This window comes from Zalophus californianus, chromosome 10 (assembly GCF_009762305.2).
Source record: "Zalophus californianus isolate mZalCal1 chromosome 10, mZalCal1.pri.v2, whole genome shotgun sequence".
NCBI classification, from domain to species: domain Eukaryota; kingdom Metazoa; phylum Chordata; class Mammalia; order Carnivora; family Otariidae; genus Zalophus; species Zalophus californianus.
This window is the reverse complement of record NC_045604.1, coordinates 46,616,774-46,638,456: the sequence shown is the minus strand read 5'-3', so window position 1 is coordinate 46,638,456 and position 21,683 is coordinate 46,616,774. Positions and strand designations below refer to the sequence as shown.

At 36.2% G+C, this 21,683-nt stretch overlaps 1 protein-coding gene across 1 annotated transcript in view; it reads right to left on the bottom strand.

The window, feature by feature from the left end:
- The window catches only part of HMCN1 (hemicentin 1), a 471,707-nt gene that overhangs the window by 124,622 nt on the left and 325,402 nt on the right, over positions 1-21,683 (bottom strand). Inside the window, exons 42-48 of the mRNA XM_027611279.2 lie at positions 18,867-18,963; positions 17,027-17,149; positions 15,704-15,865; positions 14,005-14,286; positions 10,616-10,783; positions 4,144-4,257; positions 3,478-3,564 (exon numbers count right to left, since the gene is read on the bottom strand). Of these exons, the coding sequence (XP_027467080.1) occupies positions 3,478-3,564; positions 4,144-4,257; positions 10,616-10,783; positions 14,005-14,286; positions 15,704-15,865; positions 17,027-17,149; positions 18,867-18,963 (1,033 nt within the window). The remainder of the gene's footprint in view (positions 1-3,477; positions 3,565-4,143; positions 4,258-10,615; positions 10,784-14,004; positions 14,287-15,703; positions 15,866-17,026; positions 17,150-18,866; positions 18,964-21,683) is intronic.

Here is a 21,683-nt window from a genome sequence, read left to right as displayed (position 1 = left end):
AGAAATGCTAAGGACATTCTCAAGTGGAAATACAAGGATGATAATTAATGTTGTAAAACATATGAATGTGTGTATAAAACTCACTGGTAATGGTAAATATGTAGTTAAAGTCATATTCTCTATGACTGTAATGGTGGTGTGTAATTCACTTACAACTCTAAAAGTTAGAAAATGAATGTATTTAAAATAACCATAACTGCAATAATTTGTTACTAGATACATGTAAAAAATATAAAAACTGCCACATCAATGACCTAAAATGTGAGGGGTAGAGAAGTAAAAGAATAAAGGTTATGTATACTATCAAAATAAAGTTGTTATCAGCCTAAAATAAAACATATTTTATGTAAGCCCCACGGTAAAGAAAAACCTATACTAGTTGCACAAAAGATGATGATAAAGGAGTCAACAAAACAATTAGAAAACAATGAACAAATGTCAATAGTAAGTCCTTACTTATCAATACTTACTTTAACATAAATGTATTAAATTCTACAATCAAAAGACAGAGAATGACTGAATGCATTTAAAAAAACAAGATTCACTAAAATGGGGCCTATAAGAGACTCACTTTAGCTTCAAAGATACACATAGACTGAGAGTGAAGGGATGTAAAAAGATATTTCAAGCAAATGGCACCCCCAAAAAAGCAGGAATAGCTGCATTTATTTCAGATAAAATAAACTTTAAGCTAAAAATGGTCATAAGAGACAAAGAAGGTCATTATGCAATTTTAAAAGGGTCAATTCTCAAGAAGATAATAAATGTAAATATTTATGCACCCAACATTGGAGCAACTAAATACATAAAACAAATACTAATAGAACTAAAGGGAGAAATAAACAGCAATACAATAGCAGCTGGGGACCTTAAAACCCACTCCCAACAATGGAAAAATCATCCAGACAAGAATCTATTAGGAATAAATCTAACCAAGGAGGTGAAAAGTTATCTACACTGAAAACTGTAAGACACTGATGAAAGAAGCTGAAAAAGACATGAATAAATGCAAATATATCCTATATTCAGATTGGAGGAACTAGTATTGCTAAAATGTCCATACCACTCAAAGCCATTTATAGATTCAATGCACTTACTATGAAGATTCCAATGGCTTTTTTATAGAAATAGAAAAAACAGTCCTAAAATTCATTTGTCCCCAAAAGACCCAAACAGCCAAAGCAATTCTGAGAAAGAACAAAGCTGGAGGCATCAAACGTCCTGATTCCAAACTATATTACAAAGCTAAGGTAATCCAAACAGTATGGCATTGGCATTAAAAAAAGAAACAGATCAAGAACTATGAGCAAAGAAATAAACCCAGGCATATATGGTCAACTAATATTTGGATAAGGGATTTAAGAATAGTCGATGGAAAAAGGTAGTCTCTTCAATTAATGGCATTGGAAAAATTAGATATTCATATGCAAAAGAATAAAACTAGACTCCTGTCTTACACCACCCACAAAAATTAACTTGAAATGGAGTAAAGACTTAAACATAAGACTGGAATCATAAAGCTCCTAGAAGAAAGCATAGTGACAAAACTCTTTGACATCAGCCTGAGAAATGATTTCTTGGATGTGACTAAAAGCACAAGCAAAAATAGTAAAAATAAACAAGTGGGAGTACACGAAACTAAAAAGCTTCTGCCTAGCAAAAGAAATCATTGACAAAATAAAAAGGCAACCTATGGCAGGGAAGAAACTATTTGCATACCACATATCTGATAAAGGATTAATATCCAAAATATATAAGGAACTTAATAGCAAAAAATCAAATAATATAATTTAAAAATTGGCAAAGGACCAGAATAGACATTTTTCCAAAGAAGACATACATACAGATGGCAAACAGGTACAGGAAAAGATGCTCAACATCACTAATCATTGGGAAATTCAAACAAAAACTACAATGAGATATCACCTCACCCTTGTTAAGAATGGCTATTCTCAAAAAGATGAGATGATAAGTATTGGTGAAAATCTGGAGAAAAGGGAACACTTGTACACAGTTAGTGGAAATGCAAATTAACATAGCTCCTATGGAAAACAGTATGGAGATCTCAAAAAATTAAAAATAGAATTACCACATGATCCAGTGATTCCCCTTCTGGGCATATATTTGAAAATACTGAAATCACTATCTTGCATTATTCACAATAATTTAAATATGAAAGCAACCTAAGTGTCCATTGACAAGTAAATGGATAAAGAAAATGCAGTGTGTGTATGCATGTGTGTGTGTGTTTGTGTATACACACACATATATACATACAGAATGGAATGTCATTCAGCCATAAAGAAGAAGGAGATTCTGCCATTTGCAATGGCAAGGATGGATCTTGAGGGCATTAAGCTAAGTGAAAAAGTCAGGCAGAGAAAACAAATACTGTATGATCTCACTTATATGTGTGACTTGATAAAATCAAAACTCATAGCAACCAAGAAAAGACTGGTGCTTGCCAGAGAGAGAAGAGGGGTGGGGGGAATAGTTGAAGGTGCTCAGAAGGTACAAACTTCCAGTCACAAGATAAGCTCTGGGGCTGTAATGCACAGCATGGTTACTACAGCTAACAATACAGTATTATATATTTGAAAGCTGCTAAGAGAATCGATCTTAAAAGTTCTCATCGCAAGAAAAAAAAATTGTAACTATGTGAGATGATGAATGTTTAAACTTATTGTGGTGCTCATTTTGAAGTTTATATACTTATATATATAATATATATGTTGTACACCTTAAACTTACACAATGTTGTATGTCAATTATATCTCAAGAAAACTAAGAGAAAAAATAAAGAGTAACTGAAAACCAAATGCCAATGTTAAAAACAAACAAACAAACAAACTGGAAGCCTCAAGGAGAGGATGCTATAAAATGTAGGCAGCTGGTCCGTATGCAACAGTTGTTACATACCATATCATTTCTAGGGGAAAAAAATAGCAGGCTAAGTAATAGTATATAGCACATTCTTTATATCTGCCTTGCTTAAAATAGAAACATTTCCTTGCTTACTTAAATTTATTGCTCATGCAAGGCATGTAAACTATGAAATAAGAAACTAATCAAATCTTCCCTAAAACACTGGCTTTCTATAAGATGTTATGTGCTACTCCCAGTGTTATTTTAAAACTCCAAGACCATCTTTACTAAAAACAAACAAATAAAAAAACTAAAAAAAAAAAAGCCAAACAGACTTGAAAATGTCCTCTTAGAGATTTATTTACTTTCGTTACAATAACACACTGCCTCACTGGTAAGGACGGTAAAATTTGTCAGTGTAGGAGTATTCTTATTTCCACAGAATCGGAGAAGTTTCCTTCTATACTTCCGCTGGCTCTCCTCAACTACAGTTCAATTTCAAATGCTTATTATAGTAGTTTGACTTTTTCTCAACTAATTAAGATACATAGTGGAGGCAATAAATAATCAGTGAGTGGAGGACAGCAGAAGCTCAAGAGCTAAGTCCCTTACCTGTCACTTCACAAGTCAGTGTAACACTCTGTTTCTCTTTTACCTTCACATCTTCCAATGTATTTTCACCCACAATGCGAGGTGGCACTAAAGAAAAAAAAAATTAAATGAAGAAAAAAACAGAAAAAGGAAGCAACAATTCTTGCAGCAGGGTTGTTATGCCAAAGGCATCTATGTTTACATTTTTATTAAGCTATATAACCTTTAAAACAAACCTCCCAAAATATCATTATTTGTTTACTAGAATAATGTCATAAAATTATTTTGATCAATTTTAATTTTAAGATATAAAGTTATATGTCATGGATTCAATTTTAATGAATTTTATTATAACAGAAGTTATAAAGTCTGGATAAAAATGTCAACAAGTTAATAAGAACATTTATTACACATTTATTTCTTCCACTGTAACTCTGATAAGCATTCATGTTAAACAAGTTATCAGAGTCTGAACAATTGTGACCTGAAAAGACACAGCATTTCAGCCATTTTAATCCAACTGATTACATCCAAATTATTCTAACATTGAATTATTGCCAAGAGTGTCAGTCCAGAGGCCAAAGAATACATAAATGTGAGATCAAGCCGTAGATAAATTTTAACTACATTCAGAATGTATTAAGCCAATTAGATTATTTATCTAGATATTGAAAATTATAAAAATACCTAATACTGAAAGCCCAAAGATTTTTCTTTCTTCACCAGCTGCATTCCTTACAACGCAAGTATACTGGACAGCATCTTCTATTCTGGTCTGCATCAACCGCAGAGTCCTGCCTCCTGGGGAAGCAAACCACCAGATGACTCAAAAAGAAATCTGCAACTTTGCAAGTTGGCCAAGTAATGCTCAATTTAGGTAAAATTCGGTCAATATGCTTCAAAGGCCTTTAACATTCATGAATATCAATTTTTAAATTTTTTAAAAATTTTTTTAATTTTTAAAAAATCATATGCTTTAAGCCTATATGAAGCAGAAAAGATAATTCAGAAGAATTTTATGGTCCAATGGCTAAAAAAATAAATACAATGCTAGGTGACAACAAGCAAGAAATGGAGTTTTAGAGACATGATGTTTGAACATAATCTTAAGAGGCAAGCATGTATAAAGATTTATCTATTTATTTGAAAGAGAGAGAGAGAGCACATGAGCAGAAGGGGCAGGGGGAGAGAGAGAATCTCAAGTAGACTTCGCACTCAGCGCAGAGCCTGACATGAGGCTCGATCTCATGACCCTGAGATCACGACCTGGGCCAAAACTAAGAGTCCGATGCTTAACCGACTGCTCCACCCAGGTGCCCCAAAGGCAAGTTTATTTTAATACAGAGAAGAGCTGAGAGACACCATTATAGGTAGAGTATGAACGCGGATATGGAGTAGAAAGTAGATGTGAGTTTGGTACTTAAAGGAGAGCAGGTGGAGCAAACAGAGAGAGATGAGGCTAGCTGGAGTAATGGCTGGCAGATGGCCAGATTCTGTGGGCCCTTGAATGCTATGCTAAGGAACCTGGACTTTATTGTGTTCACTTAAACCTATGGAAGTGTGTAAACAAAAAACAAACAAACAAAAAAAGGAGATTTGTGCTTTAGAAAGACAACTGTGACAGGATGTTTAGGAAAAGATTCCCAGTTTGCCACTGGGTTTGTGAAATGGGAATGTGAGAAAGAGGTCTACACCAGCAACCCGGATTGGGATGACACCTTCTCTACTAGAAGGAATGGGAGAAACCCTGAAGACTGACTACTGGTTTTCAATGGAGTATCATGGAATGCTAGAATTACTTCGATCAAAGTCTATGGGGGGGGGGGGGTCCCTTGATTTGCTCGTGCAACTCTGCCTTTTTACTTTTTATATTTTGAACTTCTATGTAATAAAGTTTACACTTCTTCATCCAAGAAATGCTTGTAGACTGAGAGGGCAACTCTGATATACGAAAGGGTAGGATTTGGAAAGAGACTCCACTGAACGACAAAGGAAGAGGAGCCAGCAAATGGGACTGAAACAAAGCCTGCAGAGACGAACAGCCACTGAGAGAGGAGACTCCTTGAAACCATTTGAGAAGTAAATTTTCAGGGGAAAAAAAAAAGGAAATCACGTCTTAGATTTCATAATACTTTTCTACCTGGTGTATTTTTGCTTGGTACCCTGAATTTGGAACTAAAACAACTGAAATGGTTAAACATGAAATTTTCATGTGAATATTCACCTGGCTCTGGATTCGTCAGGAGTGTCCATCTGTTTTCTGTTTTTATAAACACAACAAGCTGTCACTGAGCTTTTCCTAGAAGCAACCTCCCCATCTTCAACTGGTTGAAAGGTAAACTTAGTAGTAACTTATTTACATAAACAAGGCTGATTACCAGAATTCAATCTTTTTTCCCCAGAGCTGAATTTAAATAAGGGAAGTTAAATACAGAAATTATCTAAACATGTCAAAAAACTCATGTTGATTAGGCAAGGATTCAAGCACTCACTGCTACTTCAGGTTAGTGAGACCATACTATGATTCCAGTTGAGAGATATTAGATCAGTACAGCTGTTATGAGTTACTGTTAGCCCTGCAAACCTCAGCCTCCTGCCTCATGATCTTTCTCGTGTTTCCTGGTCCTCTCACTTAATCCAGTGAAAAACAACAACAAAAAGAAAGAAGGCATCCAAATGGCCAACAGACACATGAAAAAGTGCTCAACATCACTCGGCATCAGGGAAATCCAAATCAAAACCTCAATGAGATACCACCTCACACCAGTCAGAATGGCTAAAATTAACAAGTCAGGAAAGACAGATGTTGGCGGGGATGCGGAGAAAGGGGAACCCTCCTACACTGTTGGTGGGAATGCAAGCTGGTGCAACCACTCTGGAAAACAGTATAGAGGTTCCTCAAAAAGTTGAAAATAGAGCTACCATACGATCCAGGAATTGCACTCCTGGGTATTTACCACAAAGATACAAATGTAGGGACCCAAATGGGTACGTGCACCCCAATGTTTATAGCAGCAATGTCCACGATAGTCAAACTGTGGCAAGAGCCAAGATGTCCATCGACAGATGAATGGATAAAGAAGAGGTGGTATATATACACAATGGAATATTATGCATCCATCAAAAGGAATGAGATCTTGCCATTTGCAATGATGTGGATGGAACTGGAGGCTGTTATGCTTAGTGAAATAAGTCAATCAGAGGAAGACATGTATCATATGACCTCACTGATATGAGGAATTCTTAATCTCAGGAAACAAACTGAGGGTTGCTGGAGTGGTGGGGGGGTGGGAGGGATGGGGTGGCTGGGTGATAGACATTGGGGAGGGTATGTGCTATGGTGAGTGCTGTGAATTGTGCAAGGCTGCTGAATCACAGATCTGTACCTCTGAAACAAATAATGCAATATAAGTTAAGAAAAAAAAAAAGAAGAGGAAGACAGCAGGAGGGGAAGAATGAAGGGGAGTAAATCCGAGGGGGGAGACGAACCATGAGAGACGATGGACTCTGAAAAACAAACTGAGGGTTCTAGAGGGGAGGGGTGGGGGGATGGGTTAGCCTGGTGATGGGTATTAAAGAGGGCACGTTCTGCGTGGAGCACTGGGTGTTATGAACAAACAATGAATCATGGAACACTGCACCAAAAACTAATGATGTAATATATGGTGATTAACATAACAATAAAAAAATTTAAAAAAAAATTTAAAGAAAAAAAAAACCTCAATGAGATACCACCTCACACCAGTCAGAATGGCTAAAATTAACAAGCCAGGAAATGACAGATGTTGGCAAGGATGTGGAGAAAGGGGAACCCTCCTACACTGATGGTAGGAATGCAAGCTGGTGCAGCCACTCTGGAAAACAGTATGGAAGTTCCTCAAAAAGTTGAAAATAGAGCTACCCTACGACCCAGCAAATGCACTACTAGGTATTTACCCTAAAGATATAAATGTAGTGATCCAAAGGGGCACATGCATCACAATGTTTATAGCAGCAATGTCCACAATAGCCAAACTATGGAAAGAGCCTAGATGTCCATCAACAGTGAATGGATAAAGAAGATGTGGTGTGTGTGTGTGTGTGTGTGTGTGTGTGTGTGTGTGTGTGTGTGTACATATATACACAATGGAATATTATGCAGCCATCAAAAAAATGAAATCTTGCCATTTGTGACAACATGGATGGAACTAGAGGGTATTATGCTAAGCGAAATAAGTCAAGTATTATATGATCTCACTGATATGAGGAATTTGAGAAACAAGACAGAGGAGCATAGGGAAAGGGAGGGAAAAATAAAACAAGATGAGACCAGAGAGGGAGACAAACCATTAAGAGACTCCTAAGCTCAGGAAACAAACTGAAGGTTGCTGGAGGGGAGGGGGGGTAGGGGGATGGGTTAGTTGGGTGATGGACACTGGGGAGGGTATGTGCTATGGTGAGCGCTGTGAATTGTGTAAGACTGATGAATCACAGACCTGTACCCCTGAAACAAATAATACATTATATGTTAATAAAAAAAAAGAAACTGCAAAAAAAAAAAAAAAGATCTGACAGTAAGTGATACTTAAATGGAGATGTATCTTGTATCTATTAAATCCTTACAGCAGCTATCTGTTCTTGGCAGATAACTTTATAACAATGACAGGGCCTTCACAAAAATATTGCTTTCAGAAAATCTGTACTTAAAGTCTCTGGAGAACTAATCTTAATGGAACAGAAGTGTGCAGCAGACCAATGACCAAGCAAGTCATATGCCATTCATCTGATTCTCATTCATCTATTGCACAATACACATGTTCAGACTGTAAAACTGAATGAGTCCTCTGGCAGCATCACAAGGTCAAATACTTTTAATGTGTTCACTCAGGGATCTCCAGCTGCTAGTCAAGCAAAACAAAACTAAATAAAACCAACACACCACTCCCACAAATGTATAATAAGCCAGAGTTCATCACTCTTTGTGATAGTGGTACATCACAACTATCTTGCCTTTTTCGTTTCCAGGAGCCCTGATGTAGCTATTATATTTAAAAAGAGTCCTACTTTTTCAGCGATTAAAAATAAAAAAAAAAAGCCAAAAATAATGAGGATAATTTCAAGACAGGAAGATAATGGGTTCAGGTCTTTGGTAACCAAATTGTAATAAAACTTTTGCCATTATATTCATTTCCTAAGATCAGCGGAGACTGGGACACCTGCACAAAGGAAAACAATGTAGTAAGGAAATAGGAAAATTTCCCAGGACAGGGACACCTAAACCTTTTACCCGGCAATGGCAAACATGTATTGTTTGCTTACCATATAAGCAGGTGCTGTATTAACTGCTTTACATACATACATGGACCCATTTCATCTTTACAAAAACCCTAAGAGGCAAATACTATTAATACCTTCACTTTTTAAGTGAAGAGATGGAAGTTAGCAAAGTTAAGTAACTTGCTTGAGATCATGACTCTAGTGAGAATTATAGGAAATAAGTATAACAATTATAGCAATATATATTCTTCATCGAGCTCTTATCATTTATAGACGAACATCTTGAAAAAAGAGAGGGACTTTACGATATTTAGACCTAATTCAAACATTAGGAAAGGATCTTTTCAGAAAAAGCCTTCAAAAGTGGGAATTTAAACTTTGAACAATTTTAGAGGTAGGAGGTCACTTACTCTTAAAAATAGTTCATCTTGACTTTAAACAGTATAAATATTTTTTAAGTTGCTTATATTGAGACCCAAATCTGTCCCTAGAATCTTTCATACACTGGCATTTTTTAACCTCTGGAACAAGACAGAACCAATGTAATACTTTTCTGTGCCCTGGTTCTTCAAGTATTTAAATTTAATTTTCACTGTGTAACCATAAGGTTACATAGAGTTTATTTTTCCAGGTTAAATATAATCAGAAATGTAAATTATTTTGCAATAATTTACCATCATGGTTATCCTTCTTTGAAAATATTGTCAATAAATCCTTCCTCTAGTCTTCCTAATGAGTAAGTTGGTCTCAATTGGTCTCTTCCTTTTTTTATTCATGAAAATATATTTTATTAATGTGGTGAAATATTGCATTTATTTTCTTGATAACCACATTACACTGTTAATGCATACTGAATAACAAACACAATTCCGAGATCTTTTTATATGAAGAATTCTGAAGCTATAAGTTGCCCAAATTTTCATCATTTTTTTAGGATTTATTTATTTTAGAGAGAGAAAGAGAGAGAGTGCAAGCAGGGGGAGGGGCAGAGGGAGACAGAGTGGGAGAGAAGCAGACACCCTGCTCAGCGCTAGCCCGATGCAGGACTCGATCTCACAACAATGAGATCATGACCTGAGAGGAAATCAAGAGTGGGAGGCTTAGCCCACTGAGCTACCCAGGCACCCCTCATCATTTTTTTTTTTAAATGTAAGTGCAGTAGTTTATTTAACTTTCATTTTGTTAGGTTTAACTCAAACGTTCCAGGGTGAGGTGTGTCTGAATTCAGATGCCTTCACTTAACACATTAGATATTCTTCTAAGTGTCCAAGCCTTTTGTTAACCACACCTTGGCAAGATTGTTTTCTCGGTCTGTATCCAAATCATTACTAAAGGGGCAAATCACAGACTCCTGTGGCATGGCCCCAAGATCCCTCTCTTCATGCTTGCACTGGTCCATAACTGACAAGCTAATAGATTTTCTTACCTAATCAGATGAGGAATAAGCTGAATATCCTTTTTACAATAATGATAAAGTCCTAGCTCACAGGAAACTAACCCATCCTGGAAATACAAAACTCACTCAGATGAAATACTTGGTTAATGGTGATTTGTTACATAACATGATTCATTCTAGACCCTGGCTTTAATTTCAGCACTTCTTTTCATCCTCACTTTTCAAATGGGTTGGTACTCATTGCAGCATGAATGCTCTGACATCCCCATGATTTAAGTAATAAGCAAGTGCCAAGATTTCTTTTTAAAGAGGATCTAGAGGTATCTCGAGATCCCCCGCTCCTTTTCATGTAGCTTTTCATACCTTTCTAAATATTTTTTCTTAACATGATCAGCATTATAGTAAGCAACTAGATCAAAAGGAAAAAAATAAAATACAGAGAAATTAAGGGGGAACTGTGGCCATATGAGGCTAACCAGATTATCAGTGTATGAAAATTTCTAATACCTGAGAGAATTCTCACAGAACTGCTAAGGTTGACAGGCCAGCCATCTTTAAGCCAGGTAATCGAAGGCAGGGGGATTCCTGAAGCTTCACAAGTCAGAGACACTGAGTTCTTTTCCACGACACTGATATTTTCAGGTATCCCATGGTTTCCTATGATGCTTGGAGGGGCTGTATGGTAGAACAAATAAGAAAAGGAAAAGAAATTAGCTAATATATATCAAACACCAAATCCTCAACAGCCTATGGTTAATAAGATGACCTCCATTTCCTGGTCAACAATAAGCAAAATAAGCAATTATAACAATAAGCTTATTAGAAGTAGCAATATTTTAATGTGACATTCCCGGAAGTAAAAACGTCGCTTCTTCCCCACTCATAGCAGTAAATGATTTTCACATTATTACTCTATTGGTGGTGAATGATTTTCTTTTTTTTTTTAATATTTTATTTATTTATTCATGAGAGACAGAGGGAGAGAGAGAGGGACAGAGAGAGAGAGAGAAGCAGAGGGAGAAGCAGGCTCCCAAGGAGCAGGGAGCCCGATGTGGGACTTGATCCCAGGACCCTGGGATCATGACCCGAGCCGAAGGCAGATGCCCAACCATCTGAGCCACCCAGGTGCCCGATTCATGACCTTCTTATAGGCAGAATTTTCTAACAAATAAATCTAATCCTAAAAATTAAAATATTCTAACAAAAAAGATGCTTAATATTGAAACTTCTTCTCTTTTACATTCTGATTATGTTCGTTTTGGCTCACATATTTGCTGCAAACTACAGGATATTAATACTGGACTTTGTGTATGTCCTAATTGAAGTTGTAAGATTGTGTCTTATAAATTTATCATTGTTTCTGTAGATTTAAAAATTGCAGGGGCACCTGGGTGGTTCAGTCAGTTAAGCATCTGACTCTTGATTTCAGCTCAGGTCTTGATCTCAGGGTTGTGAGTTCAAGCCCCTGTGGGTTAAAAAAAAAAAATGCAACTCCTAGAGACTCTATCCAAAAACTGTTAGAACTAATGAATGAATTCATTAAAGTTGCAGGATACAAAATCAATACATAAAATCTACCGCATTTTTATTCATTAATAATGAAATACATAAAGTCAAAGTAAGAAAACAATCCTATTTACAATTCCATCAAAAAGAATAAAATACATGGAATAAATTAACCATAGAAGAAAAAGACCTGTGTGTTGAATACTACAAAAATGAAAGAAACTGAACAAGGCACAGATAAAAGGACTGAGGAATAATATTGTCAAAATGTCCATACTACCCAAAGTAATGCAATCTCTATTAAAATTCCAATGGCATTTTCCACAGAAATAGAATAAACAATCCTAAAATTTATATGGAACCACAAAGGACCCCAAATATCAAAGCAATCTTGAGAAAGAACAGAGCTGGAGGCATCACACTCCCTAATTTCAAACTATTCTACAAAGCTCTAGTAATTAAAACAGTATGGTATTGACATAAAAACAGACACATAAATCAATGGTACAGAATGGAGAGCCCAGAAATAAACCCACTCATATATTGTCAATCATTTTACAACAAAGGAGCCAGGAATATCTGATGGGGGAAAAGACAGTCTCTTCATTGAATGGTGCTGGGAAAAATTGGATAGCCAAATGCAAAAGAATGAAACTGGACCACTATCTTACACCATACATAAAAATGAACTCAAATGGATTAAACACTTGAACATAAGACCTGAAACCATAAAACTCCTAGAAGAAAACATAAACCTCTTGACACAGGTCTTGGAGATGGTTTTTTGAATGTGACACCAAAAACAAAAAGCAACAAAAACAAAAATAAACCACTGGGACTACATCAAAGTAAAAAGCTTCTGCACAGCAAAGGAAACAATCAACAAAATGAAAAGGCAATCTACTGAATGGGAGAAAATACTTGTAAATCATATATCTGATAGGGGGCTAATATCAAAAATATATAAAGTATCCATACAATTCAACAGCCCAAAACAATCAATTAAACATGGGCAAAGGATATGAATAACGATTTTTCCAAAAAAGACATACAGATGGTTAAAAGGTGCAATGAAAAGGTACTCAACATTATTAATCAACAGGGAATGCAAATCAAAAGCACAATGTGATAACACCTCACACCTGTTAGAATGGCTATTATCAAAAAGATAAAAAATAACAAAGAGAGGATGAAGAGAAAAGAGAATCACCCTGTTGGTGGAACTGTAAATTCATGCAGCCATGGGGGTGAACAGGTTTTTTGAGGTTCCTCAAAAAATTAAAATTAGAACCACCATATGATTCAGCAATTTTACTTCTAGGTATTTATATGAAGAAAATGAAAACACTACCTTGAAAAGACTCATGCACCCCCATGTTCATTGCAGCATTATTTACAACAGCCAAGCAATGGAAACAACCCATGTCCATTGATGGATGAATAGATAAAGAAATTAAAGGATATCTATACAATGGGTTATTTTCAGCCATAAAAAAGAACAAAATCTTGCCATTCTAACAACATGGAAGTACCTCAAAGCATTATGCTAAGTGAAATAAGTCAGACAAAAAGATAGATACTGTATGATCTCTCTTAGATGTGGAATCTAAAAATAGGTATTAAGGAGGGCACTTGTGATAAGCACTGGGTGTTATACACAACTAATGAATCCTTGAACACTACATCAAAAACTAATAATGTACTATATGTTGGCTAATTGAACATAATAAAAAAATACTGATAATAGCTTCAAAAAAACAAAAAAATTTTAAAAAATTAAAAAAAAAACAAATATACCAAGTTCATAGGTACAGAGAACAGTCGGGGGAGGGGCAAACTATTTTTGTTTTTAGTTTAAATAAACTGAAAAAAAAGAAAAAATTAAAATTGCAATTTAACTTATATGCATACAAATAACTGTCCCTGAGTACATGTATGCTTGGTCTACTCCTATTGACATTTATGACTCATTAATTAGGATATTAAAGCTAACTTCAGAACAACTCATGAGCAACTGATGTTTAGTCAGTAAATTCTAAGGAACCAAGCCTTATACTAACCAAAACAGCAAATCTGGAAAACAGAGGATCAAGGAATATTACTTAGGATAGCATTGGTTCAAAAGTACTTGAAGAAGACAGAGAATTAGATCTACTTTACTATGTGCTTTTCTAAGAGAATTTCCAATATATGCCTGTTTCAGCAAGGTAAGAAATGGGAGGTCAAGCATAAAAGGGTAAGTGATGAGACTGGTCCAGAGAAAAGGTGCACATGCAGAAAATCATAGACTATAAATAAAAGACGCAACACTTAAGGCTTATGTTTCCCATCCAGGATGCTATAGATTATAATGGCCAGTGAATAGACTTACTGAGCTTCTTTATACTTACTATGTACACTTAAGTCGTATTTTCTGTCAGTCATTCCCGCTACATTTACAGCAACACACACATAACGGCCTGTGTCAGATACATGAATGTTCTTCAGCTGAAGGATGCGACCTTCATCCAATATTTCCATTCCCCTTCCCTTGGTCAAAGGGCGGCCATCTTTCATCCAGGTCACTTTTGGTTGAGGAATACCCTGCACCTCACACTCCAAGGAAATACTCTTCCCTCGAGTAACAGTGATTTCAGTAGGGTGGCTGCCACTATTGGATATAGTTGGTCGAACTGGAAAAAAAAAAAAAAGAAAGAAAGAAAAAATAGTAAAGTAGGAAATGTCTGCTTCAAGTCTTGCATAAGAATTCGTATCAGCCAAAGTTAAACTCATTTTTGATGTCAAAATATTAACTACTAAATAAAAGACCCAGGGCTAACAGACAAAGCATTGCTATATTGAGAGGTAGAATTCCTCTCCAATGTTTCTAAATGTGTTCATGCTTAGAATAAAGCTTTAAACACAGTAAGAAAAGAATTCTGTGTTAATTTCCCTGATTTTTAACAAGTTATACAAATACTTGAACTTATCTTTCATAGCCCTAATTTACAGAAGCTTTCCTACTACTAACATTAAAATAGATAACAGTAGCCTCGCTCACAATCAATTCCTTTCTTCCTTCTACATTCCACTTCAGGAGTTGGAAAGCTGAGACTGTTTTTCATTCTCTGAAAATTGAGGTGGCCACATGAATCAATTCAGGCCTATAAAATCTAAATAAAGGTCTGCCTGGTGGGTATGGGAGATGAGGGGAATGGGTTGGGAATTTTTTTGCTGTCCCAAAGAAAGGAAAACATACCACTCCTTACCCTTATTTTTGCCTTCAATGTAGACTTGATACCACAGTTGAAGCAATGATCTTGAGACCACATAGGTAGGAGCAGGAGAATCCTAGCTCTCCTGGTTTATATGAATAAGGTTCTGACCAACTCCAGGGACTGCCAACCTCAGGCTTCTCATTATGTGAGAAAATAAGTCTCTAATTGGTTAAGCCACTGATTACTAGTTATTCTGTAGTTTTGTAGCTGAATTTACCTAATTGATACTTATTCTAAGAAAAAAAAATTAGACCAATTCTAATACATAGGTGTGTGGGGGAAGAAACATGGGCCAGCATTAGTAATCTTGGGTTTTAGTGCCAGTTCTACTACAATCAATTCAGGTGACCTTGGTCAGTCATGGAAACCTCTCTGAACTTAGATGACTACATATGCAAAATGGAGGCAATAATTTTGTTTCATATCATAGTTCATGTAAAGGTTAAATGAGATAATGTGAATATTTAAAACAGTTTCAAATCTTATACAAATTAAATATTCTTTAAGATATTTTTCCATTTTGCAAATATACCCTATGATACAACACCATCTCTCCCCATTCCACATATCCACTATCCTGCCCCCAATACATTACAACCACATTGATGTGTCTTCTATTAGCATGCTGATGTAGAGTGCACAGCTGTATTGCTAAATGAATAACAGGCAGAAATAAGCAATTGCTCTTTGTTTATGTCAGCACAGTTTAAATTTGTGAGTCTTATGATAGGTATATTATAACCATACTACCTTGAATGTATCTTAAAAGATATAAAGAAAAAGCAAAAAGGAGAGACAGATTAAAAGAAAGTCTGGCTAATCAATAACTTACTATAAACTTGCAGACTGTAGTCTTTCTTTGCAGTTCCAGCAACATTTGATGCTACACACGTATATAGCCCTGCATCAGATTTTTCCGCAACTGAGATCTGTAACTGTCTGCCTCCAGATAAAGTTCTGACTCGCCCTGCAGCATCAGCCAGCACTGGGGAGCCTACAAAGAAAACAAAATGCCAGAATGTGAAGCAAAAATATATAACATTTTGTGTACATACTTTGATAAGTACGTTTATTTACAACTTAGTTCAAGAACCTAAAAGGCAGATGACACTGTAAAATAATCCTATGCAAAAAGAAGGAGGAGAAGGCAGGAGAGGAGAGGCAGGAGGAAGAGACATTTATCAAGATTATCTTCTGCAGGGCGCCTGGGTGGCTCAGTCAAGTGTCTGCCTTTGGCTCAGGTCATGATCCCAGGGTCCTGGGATTGAGTCCCACATTGGGGTCCCTGCTCGGTGGGAAGCCTGCTTCTCCCTCTCCCACTCCTCCTGCTTGTGTTCCCTCTCTTGCTGTCTCTCTGTCAAATAAATAAATAAAATCTTTAAAAAAAAAAAGATTATCTTCTGTAAATTTTTTTCAATCAATATTACATTTGAAAGCATACTTAGAAAAATAAAGTAAAATCTTAAAACAATAAAACAAAATGATTTTAAAAATCAACTAAAAATATTGGGCACCTGGGTGGGTCAGTGGATTAAAGGTCTGCCTTTGCCTCAGGTCATGATCCCAGTGTCCTGGGATGGAGCCCCGAGTCGGGGTCCCTGCTCAGCGGCGAGTCTCATTCTCCCTCTCCCTCTCCCATCTCTCTTGCTCTCGCTCTCAAATAAATAAATAAAATCTTAAAAAAAATCAACTAAAAATATAGATGATCTGTCTGATACTTAATGGATACAAATAAATATTAATGAATAAATTGAAAATTTGTTTAACTCAGCATACATTGTAAAACTGTAACAAATACAGCAAAAATGTTATAGAAAATATTTTTTAAAGCTTACTTTAAAGAAGATAAAAGAATTCTTTGAATGGCGGATTCTTGACCATTATAGCCACCCTATAATGCATTAGATTATAAAGTAATCAACTAATACAGAAAGTTAATTTTTTTCTGGAGAACAGTTCCAAATTAAAGATTTTCAGCTATATAGTGTAGAAGTTATCAAATGCTACACATTTAATATAAAGCAATCATACTATCTAGTATTTCTGTATGAAAACCCCAGGAAAGTTTGTTAATAAAATGATATGTTTGTCAAACAAAATATAGATTCATTTAACATTTATTTTAATCTTATAAATGTTGAGGATGAAAACTGACCTTTTTTCTTCCAAATGAGATTTGGGGGTGGAATACCACTTGATTCACACAATAAACTAATGAGATTCCCTTCAATGACTGTAAGTTGAGCAAGTTCATCAGAACCATAAATATTTGGTGGCACTGAAAGATGAAAAATTATTATATTTACATTAACTTTACATTAAATTTCCTTAATATTTTACATTTTAAAAAAAGGTTCCCACTCAAATGACATAAGGAAAAAATTAGCCCTTGAGGTTGACATATTGATACCACATTAAAAGTCAACTATAAGACAGAAAAATACCTATTAGCAGACTTCTCGTTTTCACAGATAGAAACTTAATTAACAAAATATTCAGAAGCTAATGTATTGTAGATAATTAGACTTTTTGCATCAGAAAACTAAAGCACCTACCAAATTTACACTTAATTGTCTTTTCTGCTCAGCCAGTTTTGATGTCTTAGCTCCTGAACAGAACTGGAAAACAGGCTTACAACATTATGGTAAAGGACAGACACAGGGGTTTGATCCAAGAAATGGATATGTTATTAGAATGCACAGCCTGCCTCCCCACTGTTCTCTAGTTTCTCTTTGGAACATTTAAGTGAACCCTGACTACCCACGCTCCTCTCAAGAAGGCCAAGCCTGCCTTTGCTGGCTGAACTCTCCTCTCAAGATGCTTCTCTGGCTGCAATATTATCAGGTGGCAGATGCTTGCTCTTCCAAGCTCCTGGGAGTTGAGGAGTGGGAAAATCCTCCCCTCTCAATGTAGCTTCCAGTCATTGTTCAACTTCAACTGCCCCCATGTGAAAACCTCCTTCTTTGAGGCTCATGCCACCAATTTACTTCTCTTTCTACCTCACCATCATCTGTGAACCTGCCATTCTTTTTCTATTCATTGAACAATTTGGTACTTGTTTTTATCTTTCTCCTTCACATGGAGACCTGGCATTCTTCTGTATGAACACAACATCTGCAACATCCAGTCTGACCACCGTGGCTACTCACTTCCTTGATCTGCTCATTCCTTTCTCCACCATGTTCATCATCTAGAACATTTCTCATACTGCTCCATCCTTATAGCTTTCACTCAATTATTCCCAATTCTCACTTCATCGACCCAATTGAATCTCAAGTCTTTTCATCTCTCAGAAACTTCCCAATCCAGCTGCCTACTCTTGTTTACTGACTTTTCTATCCAGCTTAGATTTCATGATCAATAATTTCAACTACTCCTTTGCCAATAATCTCAACTGCCTTGCACTCTTGCCCTTCCTGTTTTGCAACACTCTTCTTCTGGATGAATCCTACAGTTAGTTTACTCTGTCATCTCCCATACCACAGATGGAAAGTTCTGCCGAAGAAAATGACAATTACATAGATTGCCATTACTATAAGTACACCATCTCCAACCTCAATTCCACCCTCCTCTATTCCCATGGCTTCCATTGACACAAATACTTGCAAATCTGTATCTGTAATGCAGACCCCATCTGAGGTCTAGATTTTTGTCTGACTACTAAACATCTCAACCTGGATATATCAGAGACACTTTCAAATTTGACTTGCCCACAACTGAACCCAGACACCTTTGTTCCTTTTCTGAGGGAAGGACACTGCTGTCCACATGGCCCAGCTGGCCAACCCACAACAACATCCATCCTCTACTCTTCTTCTTTTCACACCTACCCATGTAATCAATTAATCCTGTTAATTCAGTTTCTTAAATACTACTAGAGTTTATCTGTTTTATTCCCCAAATACAGATCTGAACATCCCAGTCCTTCTTTAAATCCCTTTAACAGTAACCTATCTATAATTGATCTTCAGTTAATTACATATAATCACACTTACCCCAAATGTTGACATTATAGTTTTTCTCAGTTTTTCCAGCAACATTTGTTGCCTCACAAGTGTAACGACCAGTGTCTTGAACTTGAGCCTCTTCAATCTAAAAATAAAACCATGCTTTGAAACCTGTTTCTATTTCATAATTGGAGTTTTTCTATTAATGTTATTTGTGACTTCTTATTTTTCATGAGTATTCTAAAGGTTTTCAAACATATAGAAAGGAAAGAGAATAGTAGAACATATGACTATATGCCCATCACCCACATTCAACACTTAAATCAAAATTCAACAATTAAATTAAAATTCAACAATTTTCATCTATATCATACTTTGTTTTAATCTAATTAATAGTGACTGAAGGTCTAGAAAGGCCTTTTAAATATAATTAAATAAAATTCAGATAAAATAACAAAACACAATTTCTGAATAAGTTATTTAGGCCTTTAATATAGATAACCTTTATATATCTAGGCTATCGTTCAGTAAAATACCACCTTTATTATTGGTTTATTACATGTCTTCTCCCTATACTGGGTTTGTAAGCTTCTTTTTTTAAAATTTTTATTTAAATTCTAGTTAATGTACAGTGCAATATTGGTTTTAGGAGTAGAATTCAGTGATTTATCACCTACATACAACACCCAGTGCTCATTATAACAAGTGCCCTCCTTAACACCCATCACCCATCTAGCCCATTCCCCACTCACTTCCCTCCATCAACACTCAGTTTATTCTCTATCTTTCAGAGTCTCTTGTGGTTTCTTTCTCTCTCTTTTTCCCCCTCTCATATGTTCATCTATTTTGTTTCTTAAATTCTACATATGAGCGAAATAATGATATTTGTCTTTCTCTGACTTGTTTCACTTAGCATAATACATTCTAGCTCCAGCCACATTGCTGTGAATGGCAAGACTGCATTCTTTTTGATGGCTGAGTAATATACCATTGTGTGTGTATATATATATATATATATATATATATATATATACTACATCTTCCTTATCCATTCATCAGTCGATGGACATTTGGGCTCTCTCCACAGTCTAGGTCTTGTTGATAGTGCTGCTATAAACAGCGGAGTGCATGTACCCCCTTGAATCTATATTTTTGTATCCTTTGGGTAAATACCTAGTAGTGTAATTGCTGGATTATAGGGTGGTTCTATTTTTAACTTTTTGGGGAACCTCCATACTGTTTTCCAGAGTGGCTGCATCAGTTTGCATTCCCACCTACAGTATAAGAGGGTTCCTCTTTCTCCACATCCTTGCCAATACTTTTTGTTTCCTGTGTTGTTAATTTTAGCCATTCTCACAGGCATGAGGTGATACCTCACTGTAGTTTTGATTTGTATTTCCTTGATGATGAGTGATATTGAGCATTTTTTTCATGTGTCTGTTAGCCATCTGGATGTCTTCTTTGGAAAAATGTCTATTCATGTCTTCTGCCCATATCTTAACTGGATTACTTGTTTTTTGGGTGTTGAGTTATTTTTTTAAAGATTTTTTTTATCTGTCAGAGACAGAGAAAGCACAAGCAGGGGGAACGGCAGGCAGAGGGAGAAGCAGGGTCCCTGCTGAGTAGAGAGCGCGATGTGGGACTTGATCCCAGGACCCTGGGATCATGACCTGAGCTGAAGGCATACATTTAACCGACTGAGGCGCCCAGACATCCCTGGGTGTTGAGTTATAACAGTTCTTTATGTACTTTGGATACTAACCCTTTATCAGATATGTCATTTGCAAATATCTTCTCCCATTCCATAAGCTACCTTTTAATTTTGTCGATGGTTTCCTTTGCTGTGCAGAAGCTTTTTATCTTGAAGAAGTCCCAATAGTTCATTTTTGCTTTTGTTTCCCCTGCCTCCAGTGACTTGTATAGTAAGAAGTTGCTATGGGGGCACCTGGGTGGCTCAGTTGGTTGAGTGTCTGACTCTTGGTTTCAGCTCATGTCATGATATCAGGGTCATGGGATTGAGCCCCACATCGGGTTTTGTGCTCAGTGGGGAGTCTGCTTGGGATCCTCTCCCTGTCCATCTTCCTCTGCTGCTCTCCCCACACCTCAAATAAATATAAATCTTGAAAAAAAAAAAAAAAAGAAGTTGCTATGGCCGAGGTCACAGAGGTTGCTGCCTGTGTTCTCCTCAAGATTTTGATGGTTTCCTGTCTCACACTTAGGTCTTTCATCCATTTTGAATTTACTTGGGTGTATGATGTAAGAAAATGGTCCCAGTCTCATTCTTCATGTTGCTGTCCAGTTTCCCAACACCATTTGTTGAAGAGATTGTCTTTTTTCCATTGAGTATTCTGTCCTGTTTTGTTGAAGATTAGTTGATCATATAGTTCTGGGTCCATTTCTGGGTTTTCTATTCTGTTCCATTGATCTCTGTGTCTGTTTCTGTGCCAGCACCATAAGTCTTGATGACTACAGATTTGTAATACAGCTTGAAGTCCAGAATTGTGATGCCTCCAGCTTTGCTTTTCTTTTTCAGGACTTTGGTTACTCAGGGTCTTTTGTGGTTCCATACAAATTTTAGGATTGTTTATTCAAGCTCTGTGAAAAATGCTGGTGGTATTTTGATAGGGATTGCATTAAATGTGTAGATAGCTTTGGGTAGTAGAGACATTTTAACAATGGTTGTTCTTCTAATCAATGAGCAAGGAATGGATTGGAAGAACAAATCCAATGCTCCAAGAATGGAGCATGAGCATTTTCTTTCTGTCCTCTTCAATTTCCTTCATAAGTGTTCTATACTTTTCAGAGTACAGATCTTTTACCTCTTTGATTAGGTTTATTCCTAGGTATCTTATGATTTTTGGTGCA